General features: G+C 67.5%; 1 protein-coding gene across 6 annotated transcripts; it reads right to left on the bottom strand.

Moving 5' to 3' along the window:
* Window positions 1–222: 222 nt before the first annotated feature.
* ARHGEF2 (Rho/Rac guanine nucleotide exchange factor 2) lies at window positions 223–24,786 on the bottom strand. Of its 6 annotated transcripts, none has more exons than XM_068662707.1 (27): window positions 24,655–24,786; window positions 21,861–22,182; window positions 21,491–21,656; window positions 20,910–21,015; window positions 20,782–20,821; window positions 19,854–19,968; window positions 8,765–8,915; window positions 8,038–8,105; window positions 7,890–7,953; window positions 7,489–7,618; window positions 7,289–7,398; window positions 7,058–7,204; window positions 6,276–6,526; window positions 6,059–6,184; window positions 5,664–5,781; window positions 5,307–5,564; window positions 4,782–4,858; window positions 4,490–4,659; window positions 4,155–4,222; window positions 3,363–3,554; window positions 3,133–3,228; window positions 2,955–3,022; window positions 2,795–2,836; window positions 2,637–2,687; window positions 2,069–2,503; window positions 895–1,084; window positions 223–659 (listed from the first exon to the last, which is right to left on the bottom strand). In XM_068662707.1, exons 2-27 carry the CDS (start codon window positions 22,154–22,156, stop codon window positions 574–576), a joined length of 3,621 nt encoding a protein of 1,206 aa, XP_068518808.1. In that variant the 5' UTR covers window positions 22,157–22,182; window positions 24,655–24,786; the 3' UTR covers window positions 223–573. The 6 variants fall into 6 exon arrangements, with proteins under 6 accessions (XP_068518808.1, XP_068518809.1, XP_068518810.1 ...); XM_068662708.1 differs by having other exon boundaries at window positions 895–1,042; XM_068662709.1 differs by lacking the exon at window positions 895–1,084.
* Between the last annotated feature and the right edge of the window lie 1,340 nt (window positions 24,787–26,126).

Genomic DNA, 26,126 nt, shown 5'->3' with positions numbered 1-26,126 from the left:
GACGGCGGCCGCTTCTGGCCCCCCCCAAACACCGACCCCAAACCTGGAGTTTTGGGGTGGGGGCTCAGGCTCGCCCCCCCCGGGACGTCACCGCCGTCCCAGCACCACTCACAGTGGGGATGGATCCTGCCCTGCACTGGGATGCACTGGGACATACTGGGACCCCCCCCCCACTCCCCAAAATGGGGTCAATTTGGGAATTGCCGGCCCTTTTTTTTTGGGGGGGGGGGCGGCACTGGGAGTGAGTTTGCAACCCCCAGCCCCAACCCTGCCCCCCCCCCCCGAGCTGCCTCCTCCCACCCCAATAAGACAAAATAAATAAATTAATCAGAGGGGGGGGGAAAAATCAGCCCCAAAACACTGCCCCCCCCCCACTAGCTTGTAGGATGGAAGGGGGGGGGCGACCCCAAACCCCGTTGACCCATAAGGCTCCTGTATGATGAGCAGCTCCCCAAAGGGGGGGGGGTCTGGACCCCCTTCCCCCCCTCCCCAGCAGCTGGATGCTTGGGGGGGCTGCTCCAGGAAGGATTTTTTTTTTTTTTTTTTGGGGGGGGGGGGGCATGGGGCTGGTCCCTAACTGTCCGAGGAGCCCCCGTCGCCCTCCTTCAGCTCCTGGCTGCTCTCCACCTCCTCGGGAATGTCTTGCATCCTCAGGAAATCTGGGGGGGGGGGGGCACACCGTCAGCACCCCCCCACCATCACATCAGCACCCCCCCACCATCACATCAGCACCCCCCCACCGTCAGCACCCCCCAGCCCCGCTCAGGATGGGACCCCAGACCCATGGGACATCCACAACCCCCCCCCCAAATTGAAATTCGCCCCCTCCCCACAGCTTTTTTTTTTTTTTTTTTTTTTTTTTGGGGGGGGGGGGGCAGGATTTGGGGGACCCACCTCGGGGGCTGGCGGGGGGGGAGCGGCGGCTGCCCAAACCCTCGTCCTCCAGCAGCGCCTCCAGCGCGTCCTCGCCCTCCCGCAGCCGGGGGGGCTCTCCCCGGTAATCCAGCTCGTCCCGGGGGCACGTGGCGAAAGCGTGGTGGTGCTGGAAGGAGAGGCCGGGGGGGCTGCTGCCGTGGCTCAGGTGCTGCAGGGGATGTGTTTGTGGAGGGGGGGGGACAGGGAGGGGGGGTGTCAGCCGCAAGCCTCCGGACACCCCCGCGAGGTGAGGCCGGGCGCACGGGTGGCATGCGTGAGAAGCGACCCCCCCCTCCCCAAAATGAATGGATAAAATAAAATAAAATAAAATAAAATAAAATAAAATAAAATAAAATAAAATAAAATAAAATAAAATAAAATAAAATAAAATAAAATAAAAAATAAATGAAATAATAAAATAATAAAATAATAAATTAATAAAATAATAAAAAAGTCCCTTCCCTCACCTCCAGGGGGGTGCGGCTCAGACGGAGCGCACTGCCGGCACACCTGTGCCATGCGTGAGCGCCACCCCCCAAATAAATAAATAAATAATTAAATAAATAAATAAAATAATAATAAATAAATAAAATGAATAAATAAATAAAATTAAAAATTAAAAATAATTAAATAAATAAATATTAAGTCCCTTCCCTTACCTGTGGGGGGGGTGAAGCTGAGCTAGAGTGTGTCGCCGGCACACCCGTGCCATGCGTGAGCACCACCCCCCAAATAAATGAATAAATAAATAAATAAAATAATAAAATAGTAAGTAAGTAAATAAATAAAATAATAAGTAAAATAATAAAATAATAAATAAATAAAATAATTAAATCCCATCCTGTACCAGCGGGGGGGGTGAAGCCGAGCTAGTGTGTCGCTGGCACACCTGTGCCATGCGTGAGCGCCACCCCCCAAATAAATGAATAAGTAAGTAAATAAATAAAATAATAAGTAAGTAAATAAATAAAATAATAAATAAAACAATAAATAAATAAAATAAAATAATAAAATCCCATCCTGTACCAGCGGGGGGGGGTGAAGCAGAGACAGAGCGTGTCGCCGGCACACCCGTGCCATGCGCGAGCGCCACCCCCCCAAATAAATAAAATTAAACAAATATTAAAAAACCCCAAAACCAATAAAAACCTACCTGCGGGGGGGTGAAGCTGAGATACAGCGCGTCTCCCGCTGGCAAGCTCCTACGGCGGGGGTCTGTGCCGCGCCGCCCCCGCGTGCCGCCCCCTTCCTGGCGCAGCACCGCCGCCAGCTGCCGCTGCGCCTCGTCCCGCTCGCGCTCCAGCCGTGCCCGCTCCTGCTCGCTGCCCCGCAGCCGCCCCTCCAGCCCCGCCGCCTCCTGCGCCCGCTCGTGGCACAGCTGCCGGCAGCGGGCCAGCTCCTCCTGCAGCAGGGCGTGCTGCCGTTGCAGCAGCGCCAGCTCCGAGCTGGGTCTTTCGCCCGGTGCCACCGGTGCCACCGCCGGTGCCACCACCGGGGTCACCGGTGCCGCCACCGGTGCCTTCTCGCGCCGCTCGGCGCCCTCCTGCAGCCGCAGCTCCAGCAGCGTGTCCTGCTGGCTCACCACCGCCTGCAGGGAGAGTTGTTTTTTTTTATTATTTTTTTTTTTTGGGGTGGGGGGGTCAGGTGGAGGATGGTCCCCCCCGCCGTGCCACCCCGGTGCGCCCTTGTTCCCCGTGCGCCCTCGTTCCCCGTGCGCCCACCTGGAGGCCGTGCAGCAGGGTGTAGAGGTTCATCAGCCGCTGGTTCACCTCCTGCGGGCAGAGGGAGCGCTCAGCAAACGTGGGAGGGGTTTTTTTTTGGGGGGGGGAAACTGAGGCACACTCGCATCATGGGGTCACCCCCCCCCTCCACGTCTTACCTCCTGGGGTGCCCGCTGCAGGAGCTGGTTGCCGTTCCCGTCCTGTGGGAGGGAGGAGCAGAGCGGTCACCCCGGGGTGGTCCCGGCATGGGGACACCCCCCCCTCCCAAAATGTGCCCCCCCTCACAAAATGTGCCCCCCCCACACCCCCAGCACTCACCCGCTGCCCTGCGTCCGAGTCCGCCCTGCAGAACTCCGGGGCGCCGTTGAAGTTGCCGGCGTCACCGTCTGCGGGGACAGAGAGGGGTGAGGATGAACGGGGTGGGTGGGGGGGTCCCGGGGCTGGATCAGCCCCCCCCAAGCACCCCCCCAAATTCCAGGCTGCCCCCCCCGCTTACTGCTCGCGCCGGGGCTGGGGCAGCTCTCGGCCTCGGCGAGGTGATTCTGGTCCCGCTCGCGCCCGGTGCCCGCCAACATCTCCTTCAGGTTCTCCACTGCGGGGACACGCGCCGTGAGCACCCTCGGGGACCCCTCCCCGTGCCTCAGTTTCCCCAAGCACCGAGGCTGTGAGCTCCCGGGGTGGGGGGCTGCGGGGTTGGGGTGTCCCCCCCCCACCCAAAAAAAGCACCTTCGCGGATGGCGTCCTGCAGCAGGCGCTCCCCCCGCAAGCCCTCGCCGGAGTCGGAGCGGAAGAGGGCGCGCGGGGCCAGGGTGGGCGAGGGCTCCTCGCAGCCCCCCGTCAGCGCCAGCATGTCGGCGAACAGCCCCACCTTCTCCTCCAGCAGCGCCGCGATCTTACGGTCGTGCTGCAGGATGCGGTCTGCGGGGAAAAAGGGGAGGGGGGTGAGGGGGGGGCACGGGGATGGGGATGGGGAGATGGGGGACACAGGGACACCAGGATGGTGACATGGGGATGGGGAGATGGGGATGGGGAGATGGGGATGGGGAGATGGGGACACCGGGACATGGGGACAGGGATATGGGGACACGGGGAGATGGGTATGGGGATATGGGGACGGGGAGATGGGGACATGGGGACACCGGGACACCAGGATGGTGACACAGGGATGGGGATATGGGGACGTAGGGACATGGGGACCTCAGGACATGGGGATATGAGGAGGGGGACACAGGGATGTGGGGACATAGGGATGGGGATATAGGGATGTGGGGATGGGGATATGGGGACACCAGGACATGGGGACACAGATTTGGGGATATGGGGACACAGGGATGGGGACATAGGGATGTGGGGCATGGGGACATGAGGACGGGAACAAGGGGATGGGGAAATGGCAATGGGGGAACACGGGGATGGGGACACGAAGACGTGGGGTTGGGGATATGAGGACATGGGGACACAGGGGTGGGGATCTGGGGACGTGGGGACACGGGGACACGCCACCCCCACCGCCCCCACCTTTCAGCTTGCGCATGGACGCCTCGATCTCGGTCTCAATCAGCGGGAAGTCCTGGCGGCTGGGGCAGCTGCAAGGGTGATGGGGGGGGGGTCAGAGGGTCAGAGCACCCCCCCCATAACCCACCCCCCCCCAACCCACCGCACCCCCCCCAAACCCACCACACCCCCCCCCATAACCCACCCCCAGGGTCCTCAACCTACCACAACCCCCAGCACGGTCACCCCCATCCCATCCCCGCCGCGCACCCCACGGCCACGGGGACCCCCTTGGGGACCCCAACCTTGGAGACCCCCCCCCACCCCCTAGAAGTGTCGGGGCGGGGGGGGGCACTCACAGGCTGACCGCCTGCTGGATGAGCTTCATCCAGTTGTTGCGGTCGTCGCGGGAGGCGGCGTGCACCTCGTACATCTCGGGCGGCGCGGCGCTGATCAGGAACATGCCCTTCTCCTGGTTGGCGATGTCGCGCACGATCAGGTTTTGCAGCGAGATGACGGCCGGCTTGTCCTGGGGGGGGGGAATAACGGGGATAAGGGGGGGTGTCACCGTCCCGGGGGGGTGCCAGCGGTGCTGCTGCAGGCAGGGAAGGGGTTTTTTGGGGGGGTGTAAGGGGGGCTCTCGTGGCTCACCAGCATGGGGAAGGTGTACTTCTGGTCCTTCTCTTGCAGGAAGATGAGGACGTCGGTCATCAGCAGCACCAGGATGTCTGGGGGGAGGAGCAGGGAGGGTGAGGGGTGCCCCCCACACCCCCACACCCCCCCCCGGGCACCGTTACAGCCAGGGTTGGCTTCCAGCATCCTGGCACCCTGCTCCCCAGGACCCCCGACCCCCTGATCCACTGCCCCTGGTACCCCATTCCCTGACCCCCAGCACCCCCATCCCCTGCTCCCCCTGCTCCCCAACACCCCTAGCCCTTGGCACCCTGCTCCCCAACCCCCAAAACCCCCACCCCCTGGTCTCCCATCCCCTGGCACCCCACGTCCCCCAACAGCTCCATCCCCTTGTACCCTGCCCCCATCCCATCCCCATCCCCACCCCATATCCCCATCCCCATCCCCATCCCCTCACCTCCTGCTCCCCCACACCTCCCCGATCACCCACACCCCTCCACCTCCCCACATCCCCTGCATCCCCCCCCAGCCCCCCCAGCCCACCTTTGAAGCGCCCGGCCGCCGTTTTCCAGAGCATGCAGCCGCTGTGCACCAGTTTGCGCCGCAGGAGCTCGTCCCTGCCGAAGAGGCCGGCGCGGCTCTCCCACTGCAGCGGCGCCTTGGCGCGCCCGTCCACGCGCCGGTAAACGTCCCAGAGCCGCGCGTTCATCTCGCAGGCGTGCACCTCCTCGTTGACCCCCGAAATCAGCTCCTTCACCAGCGTCAGCGCCCGGGACAGGTCAGCCGAGTCGCCCTCGTTGTCTGGGTGCATGCAGAAAGGGGGCGAGGGGAAGGTTTGGAGACCCCTCTCCCTGTTGCATCAATGAGGACCCCACTGTGCCCTTGTGCCCCCCCCGGTACCTTTGGAGTTTTTCAGGATGCGCTCGATGAGCACCGGGTACTTGGTGATCCGCTGCGTCACCAGCAGGATGCACTCTGGCACGCCGTGGCGCCGGAGCAGCGGGGACCGTGCCATCCTCTGGTTGGGGGGGGGAAGAAAGGCAAAGGGGGGGGCACGCCGTGAGCTGCATCCAGCCCCACAAGGGCTCACCGCCACGGTGGTGCAGGCACCGGAGAGGGAGGGAAACTGAGGCACGGGGGTGGTGGGGGGATGGTGACCGGCTCTCCCACCCGTCCCCACCGCCTCTCCGTGGGCACAGAGCCCAGAACTAGTGGGGGGGTCCCCGGTACCCTGCCCCCAGTGCCCCAGGGGGGAACCCCTGTGCCAAGGCAGCCGCGTGGGGACGCGCCCTCACCCGCACGAAGTGCTGGAAGCGCTTGTCGCGGGCGAGCAGGTCCTTGTACTCCTTCACCGCCTTGGTGTGCCTGCTGCAGAACTCCGAGTAGGCTTTCTTCATCTGCTCCGCGCTGCTGCCCGAGAACTGGGGGGGGGGCGCAGTTCAGCGGGCTGAGCCCCCCCCGGCACTGGCACAGCACCACCCGGCCCCGGGGGACCCCCCGACATCGCCCAACCTGGCCCACGAGGATGTCCCCCAGGCGGTTGATGACGAAGTTCTTGTTGCTGTCCTGGGCCAGCGAGTCGCGGCGGCGCTCCAGGAGCTGGGCCAGGAAACGCTCGTGGATTTGGCTGAGTTCGTCCACGCAAGGGAAAATTTTCTGCACCGTGCCCGGGTCCAGCTGCAGCTCCTCCAGCATGGCCCTGCGGAACACGCTGCCCATGATCTTCAGCGTGCGCACGTGGTGGATCTCCGTCTGGATCAGCTCTGCCGTGGGGCGGCGGGGGGGGTGGGTGAGAAGAAAGCAGAGCCGCGGCATCCCGGTGCCCCCCCGGTGCCCCCCGCTCTGCCCCCATCTCCTCAGCCTTGTCCCTGCGTCCCCAGCCTGTCCCCGTGTCCCCAGCCTTGCCCCTGCGTCCCCATCTCCGCGCCCCCCTTCCCACACCTCTGCCACCCACCCGGGTCCCCTGCCGTGCCCCCGCCGCCCCCATTTCTGCATCCCTCGTGTGTCTATCCAACCCTCCTGTCCCTTTCCCTGTCCCTGTCCCCTCATCCCTGCGCCTCTGCCCTGTCCCTGTCCCTCACCCTGCCCTTGTGTCCCCCCCCCAGCTCTGTGTCCCCATCCCCACATCTCCAACCCGTCCCCGTGTCCCCATCCCCGCGCCACCCCACAGCCCACGCCCCCCGCTCTTGTCCCCACATCTCCCACTTCTACCCACCCCCGGGGGTCCCGGACTCTGGAACCCCCTTCCCCACCCCCAGAGCCCCGTTTTGTCCCCGTGCCCTGTCCCCTCTCACCGTAGATGACGTCCTGGCGCTTCATCACATCCATCTTGTGCTGCTGCAGGAAGCTGTTGTCCACCGCCAGGCTCCACGAGTCCGCCTCGAAATCCTTCTCGTCCGTCTCGAAGTCGCTCAGCAGCTGGTTGAGGATCACGTCGGGGCCTGCGAGGACCAGGGGGGGCATTGTGGGGGTGTCACCGGGGGGGTCCCGTGTCCTTTTTTTCCCCTTTTGGGGGGGGTCCCCACCTTCGTCGATGAGCGACTCGACGGAGAGCGTGCGGTTGCGCATGTTGAGGGAGTCGGTGGACTGGGACAGGATGCGCCGAATCCCCAGGGGAGACTCATCGTTCAGCGTCCTGGGGGGGGGGACGGGACACAGCAGGGAGGTGACACCCCCATAATGCCCCCCCAGCCTCCCCAGCCCCCCCCCTTTTCGCCCTGCTTACCCCGCGATGTTGGTGGTGGAGACGCTTTTGGAGAGGGAGAGCGAGGGGCGGCCGCGGCGGGGGCCCAGCAGCGTCTGGCGGAAGCTCTCCGAGGGGTAGATGGCCGAGTTGGGGCGCTCCCGGATGGCAGCTTGGGGGGGGGACACGGGGGCTCAGCACCAACCCCCACCCCCAAGCTTCTCCCACCCACCCCATCCCACACACAGCACCCCCGCCACCCCGGGGACGCTCCCCCGCGTGTCCCCACGCCCCCATTGCGCCCTTGGGGGGGTGTCCCCAGGGCTGGGAGCGGGATCATCATCGGGGTGGCCCAGAGCTGTCGGGGAGGAGCTGTCCCCACGTGTCCCCCCCCCTCCCTCAAACCCCCCGCCCCCAGGACACGTCACGTCCCCCCCACTCACTCTTGTTGCGCAGCGAGACCGACTGCAGCGCCGAGCTGTTCTTCAGCAGCGCCACTTTCTGTTGCTGCAGGGGGGGGCAGCAGAGGCGTCAGTGGTGTCCCCCATTTGTCCCCCCCCCACGGCGGGTGCCCCCCCAGTGGGTGCTCACCTTCTGCTTGACCTTGGTGCAGTTGGGCAGCGTGTCCTTGCAGCGGTTGTGGATGGTGACGTTGCAAGCTGCGGGACGGGGCGAGATGGAGGCGCAGCACCCAAAAAGCTCATGGAGGGGGGGGGGCACCTTCCTTGTTCCCCCCCTCCAAGGCTATGGGGACCCCCCCGGCGCTCATCTTGGGAGCGATGGGCGCAGCTGCAGTGGGGGCCCCCCGCCAGCTGCTGCTGGGCAGCGGTGGCCGGAGCGAGGAACCGCAGCTGCTGGCAGCAGCTGAGCCCCCGCAGCACCCCCGAGCCAGAGCCTGCAGCACCCAGCAGGATGAGACACCCTGGGGTGCCGAGGAGCCCCCCCCGCACCCCCCAAAAGGAAGGGGAACGGTGTTGGGTATGCCCAGGAGTGGGATTTTCTCGCCAGGGCTGGCACCCATTGCCTCTCCGCATCCCATGCCTGCACCCCGGGGGCACCGTGGGGCTGGGAGTGGGGTCTGCGGGGCTCTGCCTGCCCCAGGGAGGACCCCCCCACGCCCCCACACCGCGATTGAGCATCCCCAAAATAGCCCCCGAGCCGGCAGCCTGCCCCGTCCTGCGGCACAGAGTGGGTGGCAGCAACCGCGGGCGCGCAGCCCAAGCCGCAGCTCCCAGTACGAGCCCCGACAGCCGGACTGGGGGCAACTGGGGGAGTCCTGCGCCCGTCCAAAACCCCGCAACCCCGGGCGGGCACTCACTGGGGCAGATGAGAGCCTCCTTGGCCGTGATGCTCTTGTTGCAGGCGAAGCACATGGTCATCCCCGAGACGGTGATGGTGGTGAAGAGGTGGCCGTTGGTGTAGCGCGCGTCCTTCTCCTTGCCCTCCTTCATCTTCTCCTTCTCCTTGCTCTGCCCGGGGAGACGCGGGGGGCGCGTGACGGCGGGGCTGCGGCACGGCGGGCGCCCGGCACCCCCCGGCACGGCGGCAGCAGCAGCAGCCCCCCGCTCCCTCGGGCTGCTTCTGCTGGTGGTGGCCAGGCTGGGGGACACGCGCGGGACCCCGTTTTCCCCCGGCGCCCCCCGGCCCGGGGGGTCCCCCATCGCCGGGCGCTGCCGCAGCCCCGGCGGGGAGCAGGCGGGTGCCGAAAAGCCACCCCGCTCGCTCGGCTCTCCCGTGCTTCCCATCATCCCATAACCATGACAACCGGGAGGCTGCGGGAGAAATCCCCCCCCCCGCCCCAGCACACGTCGTCCCATTTCCCCCCCACCCCCCCGGCACCGCAGTTGCCAGCCCCAATGGGGATGAGCGGCGGGGGCCGCGGCGGGCGGGGGGCCGCTCCCCTGCGCCCACGGGGTCGTGGAGCATCGCCGGGGAGCCGTGGTGGCGCTGGGCAGCCCTGCATGCCCTCACCCGTTAGCCAAAGTGTGTGTTTTTCACCATTTAGCCCCAAAATAAGGCTTCGGGGGCCACTTGTGCCCCTCCTGCTCTGCGGGGGGGGGGGTCCTGCCTGGGGGACCCCGGTGCCACCGCGGCCGCCCGCGGCTTGCTGCGGTTTTGGCCTCTCGAAAAAGGGAAGGGAGCTGCGGCTTCCTGAGCAGCTGCTGCGGGCTGCCCTGGCCCCAAACATGCGGGGGGCCTCAGGGTGCCCCCCACAACACCCCCACCTCGATACCCACCCCCCCAGTTAGAAGGCGCTGCCCCCCAGCAGCTCGGCCGTGCCGGCACAGAGCCGGCTTTGTGCGCACCCAGCCCCGGCCGTGCCTGGCACCGGGGTGCCCGCGGAGCGCGCCCTGGCCGAGCCGGCCCCCCAAAATCTGTGGGGGGGGGGGCAGCAGATTTGTGAAACCGAGCTGGCACTGACGGGGTGATGGGGGGGTGAGAAACAAGGGGTCTGCACCCCGCTGACACCCCCTCCCCGCGTCCAGCGCAGCCGTCCCGATGGAGAGGTGCCAGCGGCGGTCGCGGCGCGCACACAGGAGGCGCCCTAGGGCTGGGGGGGGGGTCCAAGAGGCAAAGACCCCCCCCCCAGGACAAGGCAGGCTGAGCAAGATGGGAGGGAGGCGAGGAGGACCGGAGGCACAGGCAGAACATCCCCATCCCCTCCCCAGGGACCGTTAGAGGATGCTGGGGGGGGGACGCAGCCCCTGCTCCCGTGTGGCACGGGGTGGGGGGGCCGTGGTTAGTCCGGAGGCAGCGAGGGAGCCCAAGGGGGGGTGGGGGGGGCTTCGGCGCTCACCCGCTCCCCGCGGAGGGGTCTCTCCGGGTCCCTTTCCTCCGGGAAGGGGGCGCAGGAGCAGCAGCACATCCCGGCCCCGCAGCCCCCGTGGCCACAACATCTGCCCCGCGCTCTGTGCCGCGATTGTTCCCGTTGTGTTGCTTTTTTTGTTGTTGTTTGTTTGGCTTTTCACTTTTTTTTTTTTTTAATCCATTTTTTTTTTTTCTTTCTTCCTCCTTCTTTAAAGGGAAGGCTGCTCGGAGCCGGGGGGAGGAAAGGCCCCGCAGTTCCTGCGTCCCGGCCCCAACCGCAGGAAACAAAACAGCCGGGAGACAAAGGAGGGAGGCGATTTCTCTTCCTGCCGCCGCCGTTCCCCCAGCGGGACGCCGGGGGCTGCCCCCCAGCACCGGCCCCGGCTGCGCCCCCGGCCCCACAACCGGATCCCGGGACCCCCTTGGGCAGCGGGGTCGTGGCGTGACCCCACAGGGTCCACGTGGCCGGGGCCAAGCCCTAAAACCATCCTCAAAGCATCGTTTCCGGATGCCCCGGTGATATTTTGGGGGTGGATCGCTGTTTTTTTTTTTTTAATTTATTTTTTTATTTTTTTTCTTTATGCCAACGGCGCTGGGGTAAAAAAGGGGAGGTTTGGGGGCAGCGGCCCCAAACCCGCAGCGGGGCAGGGGGTGCGCCTGGTGCTGGCGGCCCCGTGCGGGATGAACGGAGCCTTTGTGCAGGGCACTGCAGGGGAACACAGAGGGTCCCTGTCCCTGTCCCTGTCCCTGTCCCCGTCCCGGGGGGGCGGCTGGCACGGTGGGGACAGGGACAGCAAGAGGCACCCGTCCGGGGGCTCGTTTTGGGGTGCTCATTTTGGGGCTGGGGGGCTGCCCAAACGGGATGCCCCGCTGCAGGAGGAGGGTCCCCACCCAGGGGATGTCGGAGGGGGCCGGATGTGAGCTATAAATAACCGGGGAGGGGGGGGGACGGGGACAAGAAGCCACCACCCACCACCGCCCCCGGGCTGAGCAGCACGGGCGCACCCCCCAGCCGAATTTCGGATGCCCCCAAACGCCCCCAGCTCCCTTCTGCCTGCCCCCAAACCCAGTGGGCAGCCGAAACCCCCAAACACCGAGGGTGCATTTGGGATGGGCACAGCACCAAAACCCCAGCGGGACGGGGCAGGGGGGGGGGGAAGGTGGCAGCCCCCCCAAAACAGGCAGGGAGGAGCCGGGTGTTGGAACAAAGGGGACGCGCTTGGACGCCTCCGGACCTGAATTTCGGAGGGTCCCCAGCCACCAAAACCCCCCGGAGCTGGCGGGTGGGTGGGAAGTCGCTGTGCTAGGAGCAGAGCTTTGGGGTTTTTTGGTTTTTTATTTTTTTAGGGCAGCGCCGGCGGTGCAACGCCCACGGGGGGGTTTTATTTATGCTGGCACGGAGCGGGGCTCGGCCCAAGATAGCTCCGTGCTCTTCCTGCGCTGCCTCCGTAGCTTGGTAACTCCAAGCAGACCGGGGGAGGCTGCAGCGCGCTGACAACCCCAGCTGCCTCCGCCCCTGCCTTTTTGCCCCAAATATGCCAAAAAAAAAATAATAAAAAAAAAATCCCCCCCCCTCCCCATCCAGCCATGCGGAGCAGCCCCCGGCCACATTTCGCGGCTCGGCGCAGCTTCTCCTCCTCCTCCTCCTCCTCCTCATCTTCATCACCAGGATGGGTGCTGAGAGCCCCCACACTGAGGATGCGCATTTGGGGAGCACCTGCCCCAAAATGAAGGGGGACGAGGGGGGGGTCCCCAGCTGCAGCCCCCCCCCTCGACCATCCCATGGAGAAGTCCCCAAAAGTCGCCTTCCCGAGGCAGGACGGGACAAAACACAAGGAGGGGGCTCCAGCTGCCAGGACGGCTCTGACCCCCCCAAATGTGGCTCGGGTCCACATCGGCTGTGTCCCGGGGGGGGGCTGGGGGGGCCGTGCCCCCCCCCGGTGCTCCGAACAAAGCCGGCTTCTTCCCGGCTCCGCAACAAAAGATGCCTCCAAGCCACACGGGGCCCAAACGGCTCCGACACCACAGAGGGAGGGGTCCCAAGCCCCCCCCCCCCCAACCCAGCCATGCGCACAAAAGCCCCGTTATAGCCCCAAATTTGCCCCCCCCGAGGCGCAGCCGTCTCAGGTTTCCTGGCTGGGAGCGAAGCCGCGGGGTTTTATTTTGGGGAGGGGGCTCGGACCTGGTGCCGGACCCCCCCACACTCCATTTTGGGGGCTCAGGGCACAGCAGCATGGCGGGGGGGGGCGGGGGGGGTGCACGGCTGGGAGTCACCCCAAAAGTAGTGGGGAGCTGGGGACCCCTCCGGGCTGCGCATCCCACCCGGCGCACCCCAGCCAAATTGGACAGGGGGGCCATGGGTGGGTGCTGCCCCCCCCCAAGCCCCCCCAAACCCTCGGGAGCCCCCCCCCCGTTGCTGGGGGGGTGACAGCTGGCGGCAGCAGCCCGCGAGCAGCGCCCAGCCGGGGCCGGTGGCTCCTCTCCAAGCGCCTGGGATCCGTCACGGGGGGGTGTGTGTATGAGAGGGGGGTTTTAGGGAAAGGGGGGGGTCACCGGAGGCCCTGGGTGGGGCGAGGCGGGCTTTGAAGAAACTGCTTTCAAACAGAAACCGTCCCGTCCCCCCCCCGCCCCCCCCGTGCCTGCGTGCGCAGGAACCAACAACCACTTCCCCCCGACACCGGACCCCGGAGAACGCCTTTTTTTTTGGGGGGGTGGGGGATGAAACCCCCGGGGATGAGCCCTCCTAGAGCTGAGCCCCCCCCTCCCCTCATTGCCGGGACCCCCCCGGGGGTGAACAAAAAGACGCGGCCAAACTCAGCCCCGGCCACCCGGTGCCCGCCCCGTCCCCGCCACGCGCCCTGGGGAGCTCCCCAAAAAACCGCTCCCCCCCCCCCCCAATATTTGCATGGGGGTAAACTGAGGCACGGGAGGAGGGGGGGGAGAGCGGAGCCTCGCACGCTCGCTTGGCCCCCCCCCAGGCACACAAAGCCCTGCCAAGCCCAGGCACCAGCTGCCCCCCTCCGGCCCCCCCCCAGCCACCGTTTCGCCACGCCAGCGATTGCCAAATGCGCTCCGGAGCCCTGCTGTCCCTGTGTGTGTCCCCCCCCCCGCGGCCGGGGAAGCGTTCCCTGGGGGGGGCCGGCGCCTCGTGCCTCAGTTTCCCCCCCCTTGGAACCTTTCTCTCTCCCCCCGCCCCCCCCCCCCCCCCCGCCGGGCTTTGTCTCCGTCGCGGCGCGGACAATGCGGCCGGGGACCGGAGCTTTCCACGCTGCCAAAACGGCGCCCCCGAGGTTTTGGGGGTCGGGGGGGGGCAGTTGGAGTTGCCCCCCCACCCCGGTGTCGGTGTAGTTGAGGGGGGGTCTCATTGTTCCCCCTGCCCACGCCGCGCACCGGGGCAGGATTTGGGTGCTCCCCGCGCATCCCAACCCCACGCGGCACGCAGGGACACAAAGCCCTCCCCCTCTTTAAAAATTCCCCCCCCCACCACCACCACGGGAACCGAACCCCGGAGCCCCCCCCCAGCCCCCGACTCACCCGGGCAGGCTCCTGGGCTCCCCCCTCGCAAAGCAGCGGCGCTCGAAACTTCCCCCCCCCCACCCCACCACGCGCGCAGCTGGGCGGGGAAGGGCAGAGCCAACCTCCGCGAGCCCCCAAGAGGGGGCGGGCGGGGGGGGGGGGGGGACGGGACGACACCGACCACGAGCTGAGAACCCAAATCCCACCCCCGCCCCTTTCCCCAAACCCCTCCCGGACCCCCCCCATCCCCAAAAAAAACCCAAACCTTGGCCGCGCTCTCCTTGCTGCGCTCGCTCCTCGCACGGGCCAGCGCCTGGATGCGGGACATGGCCGGGACCCTCCCGGTCCCCCCCCCCTTTGCCCCCCCCCGGCGGCCTCCGGCCTCCACCGGGCTCCTCCCTCCCGGGGGGCGGCCCCGGCGCGGGGAGGGCCCCTCCGGTGCCGCCGGTGCCGGCCTCGTGCAGCCCCCGGGGTCTTTGTTAAGAGCCGGGGGTCCCCCCAGGGCGCACGCACAGGGATAGGGGGTGGTGGCGGTGCCAAGCGGAGTCACTCCGGAGTCACTCCGGAGCGGTGCCCCGGGGTTTGGCCGGGCTCAGCTCTCGTGCCTCAGTTTCCCCTGCCCAGCTCTGGCTCTTGGGCAGTCCCACAGCTTTGGGGACTGTGGCTGGCGCGTCCCACACCCTCACTGGGTGACACCGGAGTCTCCGGCCCGGCCTCGGAGCCCAAATTGGACAGAAAAAGTCCATGGGGGCACCGAGCACACCGTTTTGGGGTGCTTTTACAGGGATCCAAGCATCGGACCCAATGGTCCTTGTGGGTCTGTTCCAACTCGGGAACTCAGCGATGAAGCCCCCGGTGCCCCCGGTTCCAGCCAGGCTCACTGCGCTCTCCCGAGGGAGAAATGCCCCAAAAGCCGGGGGCGCAGCTCCCACCCCTTCACTCCTGGGGCACACATCTCATCCCCCCCCCGGTTTTTGGCAGGAGCCGGGTCCCACCAAGCACCGCTGGCACACGGCAGTGATGCGCAGCGGTGCCAAGAGCTCAGGAAGTCCGGCTGGGGACGCATTTTGGGAAAATTCTGCTTTTTCCCCTTAAAACACCAACTTCAGACAGGGCCCCAGCGGGAGAAGCTGACCCAACGCAGCTCTGGGGTGCTGCCGAGCCTGGAGGCAGGGGGGGCACGGGGCTCGTTTGGGGCTTTACTGGAGCCCTCCGACCCCAGCTCGCTGCCAGGACCTCGCCACCCGCCAGGGACACTTTATCCCCGTGGAAATCGTCCCCCCCCTCGGAGGGGCGACGCAGGCGCAGAGCTCCCGGTGGCCCCGGCCTGGTTGATCATTAACTGGGGCCGGGATCTGTGCAGCTCCCCGGGGATTTGTGCAGCTCCCCCCCAAGATTTGCACAGCTCTGCCCCAGAGATAACGCGGCCCCGTTTCCCGGGGCGAAGGAGGCACGGGGATGGGAGGCACGGGGGTGGGAGGCACTGGGATGGCTCCAAGGCGCAGACAACCCTTGGGGTTGGTGCCACGCTCCCCGTGGAGCCCTAAAAAGCCCGGCTGTGCCAGGCACCGTGGCCCCAAGGGCTTAAATTGGACGAGTGGCGGCACTTTCCACCGGGCACCGCTCGCTCCGGCCAGCCACTTCGTGCAGTTTTGGGTTAACTTCATGCAGTTTCGGGTTCACTTCATGCCACTCCGCTTTCCGAAATCCTCCCAGAGGATTTTGGGGCGCTCAGCCCCCCACTGTCCCCATGCAGCCCTGGGGGCTCGCCACGGAGACAAGTGGCCCCTCGCCGGCGCGTCCCAGCCCGCGGCACTCGACGCTCACCGGGAGGAGCGGAGGCCGTGCCTCGAGCCGTAAGGCAGCGCCAGCAGCTTTGGGCTTAATCAGTAACCAAAAAAATAAATAATAATAATAAAAAAAAAAAAAAAAAACACCAGCACTGGAGCCAGCCAGGGGGGTGCTGCCACCCCCACCGCATCCCATCTGAGCCCCCGGGTGGGCGTCGGGGGCAAACGTTTGCGCTGGAGCCGCCGCGCGCTGCCCTCGCTCAGCTCCGGGGGAAAATGTTGGCAGCGAGGGAGCAAAGAAAAGCTTTGCTTTCCCCCACGGCGAGGCCATGTAAACAGGGGTTTCCTCCGCGGCACCAACAGAGGGGGATTGTTTGGCGAGGCCGAGGGGCCGCCTGGCCCCGTGCTACGGCCCCGCAGTGGGGAAAAATTCCCTTGGGGCCGCTCCTGCTCCCCAATTCGGGTCCTGGGTTCTGGGGTGATGCCCCTGGGGAGGTGGAAACGGAGCCCAAACTTCAGCGCTCCCGGCTGGCGAGCGACGGCCTCTCTCTTAATTAACCTCCCTGGTAATTAACCGCTCCGTCCTTCAGCGCTTTGTCGAGGCAGCTGCAGACGTTGCCCCCCCCCCGGGTGGGCTCGCTCCCGGCGGCCTCCCGCTGCCGAGGCCGGGCTTGGATGAAATCTCGTGGCTGGGGAGCGGCACGAAAACCGTGCCAGGCGGCGGCGAGGCCACCAGAAAGCACCCGGGCATGGGGAGGCCGTGGGCCTCCCTTAACCCCCAGCCCGGTTCCGAATTTCTCATTTCCTCCTCCTGTGGCCCGAGCCTCCTTCTGCTTCCCCCCCCCCCTGCACTGGGGCAGCGTCGGGGCGGCGTTCGTGATGGCGTTTGCTGGCAAATTCCCCCAAATCTCAGCCCGCTTTCGCCCCGTTCTGGCAGCACGGACCCTGCCTCAGCCCCGCACCTCCCCAAAAACCGACGGAAGGAAACGGCGAAGGGGCGGCCGGCTACCCAGGGGAGCACCGGGCTTCCCCCCACCGCCCCAACGGGGCAGGATGTGGCCGGTGGGGAGGCTCCGGTGGTGCATGGAGAGGGCTCAGCGCCCCCAAACCGCCCCCCTCCGCCCCGTCCCGGTGCACTCGGGCCGGATCCGGGTGCTGGAAAGCCCCGCGGCGCCGCGAGCATCACGTGGGGGGAGAGGGCCCCGCGTGGCGAGGGGGAAGCGGAGGCCGAGCGGGACGGAGCCGTAAAGAAGCCGGGAAGGGGGGGAGATGGGGTGGTAGAACGGGGACCCCCCCTTGGAACCACGGGGTCCCTGGTGAGGTCGCCACCATCCCCTCGCCAAAACCACAGCCGGGCATCGACGAAGCCCCCACGGCATCAGGGGCGCATGGGACTGCGCCAGATGGGGGCCACCCCTTGCCGTGCCCCCCAAAAATCACCGTGCCCCCCAACCATCACCGTGCCCCCCAAACATCACCATGCCCCCCCGACCATCACCGTGCAACCCCAAACCATCACCATGCCCCCAAACCATCACCATGCCCCCAAAACCACCACCACCGGCCGGATCGTGCCCCATGGCATCGAGGACTTTCCAAGCGGGGTCCCCGCAGCCTCCCCAAGCCCCCCGCCCGGCCGTGCCCCCCCGTGCCGTGCCTCACCCTCGCGGCGGGACGGCCGTACATGGCTGCAGCTCCGCGGGAAGAGGCAGAGCCAGGCCCGCGGGCAGCGGCGAGCCCGGCCCCGGCGCCTGATTATTTTTCCTTCCTGAAATAGCTCAGAGCCGGCCCTCCCCTCCGCCGCCTCGCCGCCCTCGACGGCCGCGGCACGACCGGCGCCCGGCTTCGCCAAACCCCTCGCAGCCCCCTCCAGACGACCCCCGGCTGCCTCACGGGGACCCCTCGGGGTCCCCTCTTTTGGATTTCCCCCTTGATGGTGGCACCCACATCCTGCGCTCAGCCCCCTCCTCCTGTCCCCGCGGTGTCCCAAGGGACCCCCGTGTCCCCCTGTGGCCGTGGCTCCGTCACCGCCACCTGATTTTGTCCCCCCCCTCGGCCACCAGCACCCCCCAGGGGGACACCCCGCAGCGCCCCGTGCCATCAACCCCAGCCCTGGAGGGGGGGGGCTGGGACAAAGCCCCCTCCGTGTCCCTTTGTCCCCGTGGGGGCACGCAGGAGGCGGAGGGGCTCTGCAAATGCAACCCTGATACCCGCGGTGTCCCCGCTGTCCCCCTGGGGGTGGCTCTGCCTCGCACCCCCGCTGCATCTCCATCACCCCGGGTCACTCAAGGGGCTGGTGGGGACGTGTCACCCCCCCCAGGAATGGACATGTCACCCACCCCCCCAAAAAAAGGGACGTGCCCCCAGAGGCATCGGGACCGGTGCCAAAGCGCCACCAAACCCCTTCCCTTCACCGAGCCTCCCCTTCCCCTTCTGGGAAAGCCAGGACTTCCCATCCACCTGCTGGGAAAGTCCCCGAGGAGCAGGCTTGGGGGGGGTTAAGGGGGGGTGAAAAGGCACCGCCAGCCCTTTTTTTTTTTTTGGGGGGGGGGGCTTGGGGAGCGATGCGGGGGGGTGGGAGCTCGGCCCCGCTCCCGGTGCAGCGCCTGATGCAATCCCTGCGCGAAGGGCTCCGGCCCCGTCCCCTCCCCGCTTTCACAACAAAACTCTGCCAGGCCGGCGCGAGCGGCCACGGCCTCTTTTCTGCCCTCCCTGCCAAAAAAAAAAAAAAATATAATAATACAAAAAACAACAACAAAAAAAATCCCAAACGCCCATTTCAAGCCGTTCGTTCGCAGCGTCGCGGCCAGCTGCCGAGCGGGGCGGAACGGGGACGGCTGCGGGGTTTGGGGGGCACAGGGAGCCGAGGAGGGGGGGGGATTTGGGGGGCTGCCAGCACGGGGATGGCCAGGCCCTGGGTGATGTTCACAGCTGGCTGCTAATCCTCTGTCCGGGGAGGGCTGGGGGGGGGCGGCAGGATTAATGGGCTCACGTCACGGCAAAGCCCCGCGCCTCTGGGGACCGGGTGGGGTTCGGCCCCAGAAGGGTTGGGGAGGGGAGCAAAAAGCCATCGCCCCCCCTCGCCTCAAGCTGCTGGGTGCAGCGCCGTGCCTCAGTTTCCCCCGAGCTCCCATCCCCGGGGGCTGGGGACGCCTCTCCCAAAAAGCAGCTCCAGCAAAAGGGGCGCGGGGAGGCTCCTGCGCGCCCCCCGGTGCCCCCCGGGGCGCCTCAACCGCGGGGCTGGGATCCCGTCGCTGCTGCTAGGGGTGGGAAAGGGGAAACTGAGGCACGGGAGGGGTGTCCCACCGGGGCCCTGCACACTCCTGGTTTAATGTTCCCGGACGTTTACTGGAAAGCAGCTGGGAGAAAACGGGCCCAGATGAATGAGCGGCTGCAGGAAACCGCTCGGATGCGGCGGAGGAGCCCGGGGGAGGGCGCGCGGGCGGAGAGCTCAGCGCGCAAACAAGCGCCCGCCGCCAGGAAAAGCCTCATTTCCTCGGCCCCGCCGCCCGCAGCGCGCCCCCGTCCCCACCCCACAGCACCCGGGGTGCCCGCAGAGCACGGCCACGGGGCACCGAAGTGTCCCCGGCACAGCGGGACGAGGAGCAGCCGATGGCACCGGCACCCCCCGGGGCTGCTGCGAGGGGCGAGTGGCATTGCACAGTGCCCCCCCCTGTACCCACGGGCACACCCACAGCCCTCCATGTCCCCGTCACCATCACGCCCATCAAAACCGTGATGGTGCCAGCTGGTCCCTGGGGACATCGGGGGTGGCCGGGACGGGGGCGGTGGCGCAGGCACCGAAATCGCATCCCCGGTGCCCGGTACCTGCCCCACTGGCGCAGCTCCACGAGCGCAGCCCCACTCCTGTGTCACCTCCTGCTGGGTTTTGGGGAAGGGGAAGTGTCCCAGATGCCCACCAAAAGTTGGGGGAGGTTTTTGGGGGGCAGAGCGAGCACCCCAGGACTCGCCCAGGCACCGCGCTGGGCGTACACGGAGCTTTTCCCCTCTCCGGACCCCAAAGGCCCAGAAAGCAGCCGAGGATGACCTCAAGCAGAAAGGGGAAACTGAGGCACAGCATCCCCAAAGGGCAGCCGCCAGCGTCGCGGCTGCAGAGCCCGGAGTGAGCCCCCGTCCCACCCCCAACCCCCACGCAGCATTTTGGGGATCACCCCACACCCCACCACCTCCCCGCGGCCTCGAGTGCCCGGCTCGAGGGGTCCCGGCCACGGATGCTCCCCCCCCCCCCCCCCCAAAACCCTTCCTCTCCCCTTCATCCCCTTCCCCCCTTACCTTCGTCTTCCCCGTCATCCTCCAGATGAAGCTGAGGGTCCGGCCCAGGGGGCTCCCTTCCCGGCTCCCCGGCTCGCCCGAGGCCGCCAGCTGCCCGCAGCTCCCGGCACCGAAGCTGCAGGAGGAGCGGGATCAGGCGCACAAATCCCCCTCTGTCCCCGGGCGTCCGCGGGCCAGGAAGTAGGGAGGAGCGAGCCGAGGCGCCGCGGCCCCCCGGCTTCTCCGGGGTGGCTGCTCCATCGCAGCTGGACCCGGCACAGAGCCCTTCTGTTCGCTCCCCGCCGAGCCAACCCCGCACAGGGGGCACGCGGGGACCCCCGGGGTGATGGCACGGGACGGTGCCTGCGTCCCCTCCTCGGCCACCCCATGGCATCGCCTGCCCCACGAGGTCCAATTTGGGGCAGCCCCACGGCTATGGGGACGTCCCCGTGGTTGTGGGGTGACCCACACGGCCCCGTTGTGCGTTGCCCACAGCGAAGCCGACCTCGGTCCCGTCCACGCTTGGTGGGGGGTGAGGTGCCCCCTCCGAAAAAAGCAGGGGGAGGCTCAGCACCCCCCCTGCTCCCCAGCTGACCTCTCCCTGTCCCCGTCCCCATCCCTGTCCCCGTGTGGCTCCCCGCCAGCCCCATGCCCTGACCCCCCCCCGCACGCTGCCCTAATGAGGACGGGAATGGGCTGTGACAGGCGCTGGGGCCGCGGGGCCCCACGGGCACAAAGCGCCTCGAGGCCGGGTGGGGACAGCACCGGGGGGGCACCGTCCCCTCCGTCCTGGGGGGAGGATTCTGCTCCTGGTGCCCCCCATCCTGTGTGCCAGGACCCCACTGGCAGGGTGCAGGATCGGTGCCGCTTTGGGGGCACCCCAAAAAGGGGCCGGGTGCTGGGGACACCGCCCGCACCCCCCTGCGCCCCCCTGCGCCCCCACACTCACCCGTTGGCCAGGCTCTGCTGGGAGGCGAAGGGGGAAATTTCTGCAAGAGAGGGGGCCCGAATTAAAGGAGGGGTGGGGGTCCCATCGCCCCAAAACCCCCGCCCGTCCCCGTGGGCGCTGGCACTCACCCACCGCGGGGGGGAAGCTGTCGATGACGCTGAGGGACGCGGATTTGGCGAGGGCGCAGCCGCCGGCGCTCCTGGCCCCGTACACCTGAAGCCTCCGCGCGTCCTCCTGCCAGCAGGCACGGGGTTGGCATCACCGGGACCACCGGGACCACCGGGACCACCGGGACCACTGGGATCACTGGGATCACCGGGATCACTGGGACCACTGGGATCACTGGGATCACTGGGATCACCGACCCCAGTCCCCGGGTGCAGGGCGCTCGTTGCCCTTTGTGGTGCCAGCGGGGTCCCCGTGCACCGGGCGCTCCCTGGGCTCACAGAGCTTTAATTTCCCCCTCCCCAAAATGAAGCTCCCCCCCCCCAAAAAAAAATAACGCAGCCCAGCCCTGGGGTGATGGAGAAGGCACCCGGGGCAGGGGCTCTGCTGGGCTGCCTCCATCCACCGCGGTTCTTGGGGTCCCCCGGCCTCGGCCCTGTGCTGCCAGCTGCAGGGGGAGGTGGGTGCTGCACCCTGGGGTGGTGGCAGGAGGAGGAGGAAGAGGAGGAGGAAGAGGAGGAGGAAGAGCAGCAGCATCTCCTACCTGCGCCCGCTGCAGATCGGCCTCGTCCTCCTCGTCCAGGGACAGCAGGGACTCGGTGCTGTGGATCAGGGGGGCTCTCCGGGGGTCCCACCGCCGCCTCCCCAGCCCGTCCAGCTGCTCCGTGCTGGAGTCGATGTCGTCGGGGCTCAGCCCCTTGAGGCTCACGCTGTGGGGGGGTGAGGGGCACCCTGAGCTGCGGCACCCCGGGGTGGGGGGCACCAGAGCGGGGCAGCCGTGGCACCGGTGCCCTGAGCCCCGTATCCATGGGGCGAGCCTTGGGGTGTGCCGGGGGTGCTGCACGGAGGATCCCGAGCACCAGCGAGGGGGGCGCGGGGGCTGGTTTGGGGTCACGGGGTGGGGGCGCCGCTACCTGAGCTGGTCGTAGCCGGGGACCCCGCGCAGCTCCTTGCCCGGCTCCCAGCTGTGCCGTCGGAACGGGTCCCGGCTGCGCATCGAGGTCCGCAGGGCACAGGCTCGCCGCAGCGGCACCCCCCGGAACCGCTCTTCATCCTCTTCATCTTCCTCCTCCTCCTCGCCCCAGCTGGCCTCGGATTTGGGGCTGGGCACAGTGACGGGCTCCAGGGCTGACATGCAGCGGCGCTTCTGGCCCGGGACCCCGCAGAGGGCTCCCTCGCAGGGGCCCAGGAAGATTTCGGGGCCGTCCATGCCCCACTCAGTGCCGGGGCTGGGCGCTGTGGGATGGAGGAGCGGAGGTGTCAGGGATGGATGCGGACAGCCCGGCCCCGTTGGGGGGCACGGGGTGAGCTTGGGGTGGTCCCAGCTGAGCTCTGCAGACCCCATCAGGCCCCTCCGACCCCACAAGCACCCCGTGGGCTGCTCCAAGCACACCATGGAGCCGATGGTGGCCATAAAGAGGAGCCGCCCATCCCGGCCCCAAGCACTGTGCGGGGCCCCTGACCCCGCAGAGCGATGGGGAGGGCTCCCAGCCCCTCCTGGCCCCCCTCGAGCCCCCCAGCCCTGCACGAACACAGCCTGGGGGCTGCGCGGGTGCCCCTGGACGGCCCCCGGCTGTGTTTGCCCTGGCTCGCAGGAGCCGCCGGTTACTCATTAAGCGCCCAGGAATTTGGCTGGGATGAGAGCAGCTCCTCTCCACCACGGCTCAGCTCAGGGGGGGCCGACCCCTTGTGTCCCCCCCCAACACCAGCAGCCACCGCAGGATGCACCCTGCACACCCGCGTGCTTTGCTGTGCCTCAGAACCCCCCCAAATTTCACCCCTGCGGGGCTCAGCGCATCCCCTGGGAGCTGTTCCCCCTTGGAGAGGGCGCTCGGGGGCTTTGCAGGTGTTTGGGGCCGGGGATTTGCCACCAGCCCCCGGTCCCTGCGTTTGCTGGGGCCGGTCCCAGGATGGGACCCGTGGTGCCGTTAGGGTCACGGAGCCATCGGCACCCCCCAGGCTCCAAACCCTGCCAGCACCCCAAACCCAGAGCTCCAACCCGTGCCACCCACCCCTGCCCAGCTCCCCAAAACCCCAACAGCAACGGGCACAGAGGGTCTGGGGGGGTCCCGGGCTGCACGGCCGCCCCCATCCCCAACTCACCCCGCTGCTCCCCGGCCCCACAGGCGGCTCTGCCCCTGGCCGGCCCCACTCAGGCCAGGCAGGGAAATGGGATGAGCTCAGGCGCTTTCCTGTTTTTCCATTCCCAGCCCCGTCAGCAGATAACAAAACTTCCCCCCGTGTCTGCCCGTCACCTGCCCCGCGGGCTGCCCGGGATGGGACCCCCCCGAGCGAGGGGCTTTGAGAAACCCAGAAGGATCAAGGAATAAACCAAGAACTGCTCCTGCCCAGCTCTGCTCCCCGCGCAGCCTCGTGGCGAGAACAGGCAGAGCCGGAGCACCCCCGAGCTGTGCCCTCGGCTGGCAATTAACACGGCAATTAGCAGAGGCTGAGCCCTGGATGGGGAGAGCGTCCCCAGCACCCATGGCGAGGGCACGTCCCAAAAGGGACCTGGTGGGACCAGTGCTGGTGGCACTGCTGCCACCCCTGAGCAGGGCTCGACCCAGAGGCCACTGCGTGATTTATGGCCTGGCGGGCTTTGTGAAGGTGTCGGTGCCTGGAAAAGCACCCAGAAAGTCCCCAAACTTCTTGCTTTTGGGTAAAAAGCAGCCGGGGACCTCGCGGCGCGAGCCCAGCCTCCTGCACAGGGGCTGGCAGGAGCCTGGGGGGAGCCTCGCGTCCCCCAAAATGATGGAAAGGGGGGGAAAACCCAACCCTGAGAGCAACCCTCGGGCATCAGCTGCCACCGCTTGCACCACCGTGAACCCCCCCAGCCCCACGTGGGGCACGGGGACACCGTGGGCAGCCTCTCACCGGCATGGCACCGGCACTGCCCGGTGTGCCGGCGAGGGGTCAGCTCCTCCACAGGTCCCCCTCCATCAGGGATGGGGATTTTGGGGGGGCTGCCCCGCACCCAACCCCTCGGCTCGGTGCTCATCGCGGCGGGGCGCGCACCCGGCTCCTCCGTCCCCTGGGTGCTGGGGACAAGGATTTTTCCCCGAGTGCCAGCAGGGCAGGAGGGAATCCTGCGCCACAGCGCACCCAGCCTGCGCCTCCGGGCATCTCCCCCGGCCCTTTGCACCCAGCCGGGGCCAGGTCGCAGTCAGGGCTTGCAGGGGAGGAAGCAAGAAGCAAACCTGCTCCCAACGCCTGCTCCAGCCCCAAATCCTCGCCGTGGGGACGCAGAGGGGCTCGTCCTCGGCTGGGGACCCGTGGGAGCACGCAGCAGGTGAAGGAGCCGCGTGCCAGCAGGTTTTGCTCTCCGGGAGCTTCCCCGGCACCGGTGGCCACCGACCACCAGCGCCTTGTGCCGGGGCACCCAAGGGACCCTCGCTCCGGCCACCGCTGCGGGATGGGGAAACTGAGGACAGGCAGCAGGCTCCGAGGTCCCGACACCGAATTTTGCATCAAACCCTCCTGGCACCACGGGGGGGGCTCTGGCAGTGGGGATTTGGGGGTCCCGTCCCCGCGCTCCCATGGGTGCAGCCGCGGCACGGGGAGAAGAGGAGGGGAGGCACCAGCACGGGGCTGGGAGGACAAAGGGGACGGGTGCCACAGGGCCCAGGAGCGGGGTGGAGGTGGCCCCCGTGTCACCCCCAGCTCTGGTTTTCCCCCCCTGGGACACCCCCCAGGGTGCTGGGGACGTACCTGTCGGCGGTGCCGTGGGGTGGCCCCATGGGAGCCGGTGGTGGTGGCGGTGGGCGATGCCGGGCGGGTACCAGCCCTGCTCCCCGCTCCCCACCCGGAGCTCCCCTCCCCTGTCCCTGCCTCTTTCGCACACTGAATAAACCAGGAACCACTTGGCAAATCAGCTCCTCGGGCTGTTAACCCTTTGCCCTGCACTGCTGCGGATCCTGCACCGCCCGGCACCGGAGCACCCCAATTCCCAGGGGGCACCCCCCCAAGTTCAGCTTCGCCTCCCGTTCCTCCCCTCTCTCCGCCACCCGCCCTGGCTCGGCGCGGGGCTGCGGGTGCCCTCGGCACGGAGCTGCCCTCCGGCTCCATCGGTTTTCGGGGGTCAGGAGCAGCCTGGGGGGGCCCTCCGGGGGTCCGGGCTGCTCCTTTGGGGCTCCCAGGGTCCTTCCCGCGGGAGCTGGGGGCGCACGGGGCTGGGAGTTACCACTCAGGGGTTGCACCACCGGCAGGAGCGGGGCAACCCCGAGGCAGAGCAGCGAGGATTGACGCCCCGTGCCTCAGTTTCCCCATCCTCCAAAGCCTTTTTCCCCCCTCCTGGGCACCGAGGACCACCCTGGGCACCGCGTGGCTCTCCGGCTGTACCCACGGTGCTGCCAGCACGGAGCGCCAGCTCAGCAGGAAAAAAAATAAACAAAAAAAACACAAAACAAACCAAAAAAGTCCCCTCTGCGCCTCGGGGTGTGGATGGGAGCGGGGAGGGCGCTCGGTTTCCACCCTCGGGTGGCACCCGGACCTTTGCGCCGCGCGCCGGGGAGCGGTGCCAGGAGGTGGCACACACCTGGGGGCACAAAGCGCGGCCGCTGGGCTCCTCCCGACGCAGCTCCGGGTGCGAGCCCGGGGCTGTAAGGCAGGGACACCCCCTTCCCAGCTCCTTTTTTGGGTTTTGGGGCGCACGGGAGCCCCGCGGCCGTTTGGGCTCCTCGTTTTCTGAGCCCAGCGCCACGCGGAGGCTCCGCAGGCCAGGGGGACCCGGGGCACCAAAACCAAATCGCTGCCGAGATTTCCAGGGGATTTTTGGATCTGGTGGGCAGGGTGCGGGGCGCCCTCACCTCGGTGGATGCCACGGGGCTGGAATTCGGCTCCAGCTCCGGAGCCCCGCGAGACGCCAGCGCCGGGCACGCCTGAGAGCGGCGCTAGGAGGACGCGAGGCTCGGAGAGCGGCGCTGGCAGAGATCCCACACGGCCACCAGCACCGTTTCCAGCAGCCTCCCAGTAAAACCAGTCCCGTTCTGCCCTCAAAAATCCCAGAGCAGAGCTGCCAAGCCAGGCAGAGCGCCCCGCAGCAGGAGCAGCCTTACCTCTCGGCCTCAGGACGAAAACCCCGCTGCTGGGCGCATCGCCGCGGGCTGCGCCTGCACCGAGCCCCCCCAAAAACCCTCCTCGCTGGCACCCTTCGGAGCGTGGTTTTTGGGCTCCCCCCCCCC

Source organism: Anas acuta, chromosome 28 (genome assembly GCF_963932015.1).
Source record: "Anas acuta chromosome 28, bAnaAcu1.1, whole genome shotgun sequence".
Lineage (NCBI taxonomy): Eukaryota > Metazoa > Chordata > Aves > Anseriformes > Anatidae > Anas > Anas acuta.
This window is presented reverse-complemented; position numbering and strand designations above follow the sequence as displayed.

Bases quoted from the DNA above. Each gene is read 5' to 3' on its own strand.
- ARHGEF2 (XM_068662707.1), bottom strand. From the start codon at position 22,156: ATGGACGGCCCCGAAATCTTCCTGGGCCCCTGCGAGGGAGCCCTCTGC. The intron at 4,660-4,781 runs GTGAGCCACGAG...CCCCCCCCCCAG, and splicing joins AGTACACCTTCCCCATGCTG to GACAAGCCGGCCGTCATCTC. The intron at 2,837-2,954 runs GTGAGTGCTGGG...TCCCTCCCACAG, and splicing joins ACTCGGACGCAGGGCAGCGG to GACGGGAACGGCAACCAGCT.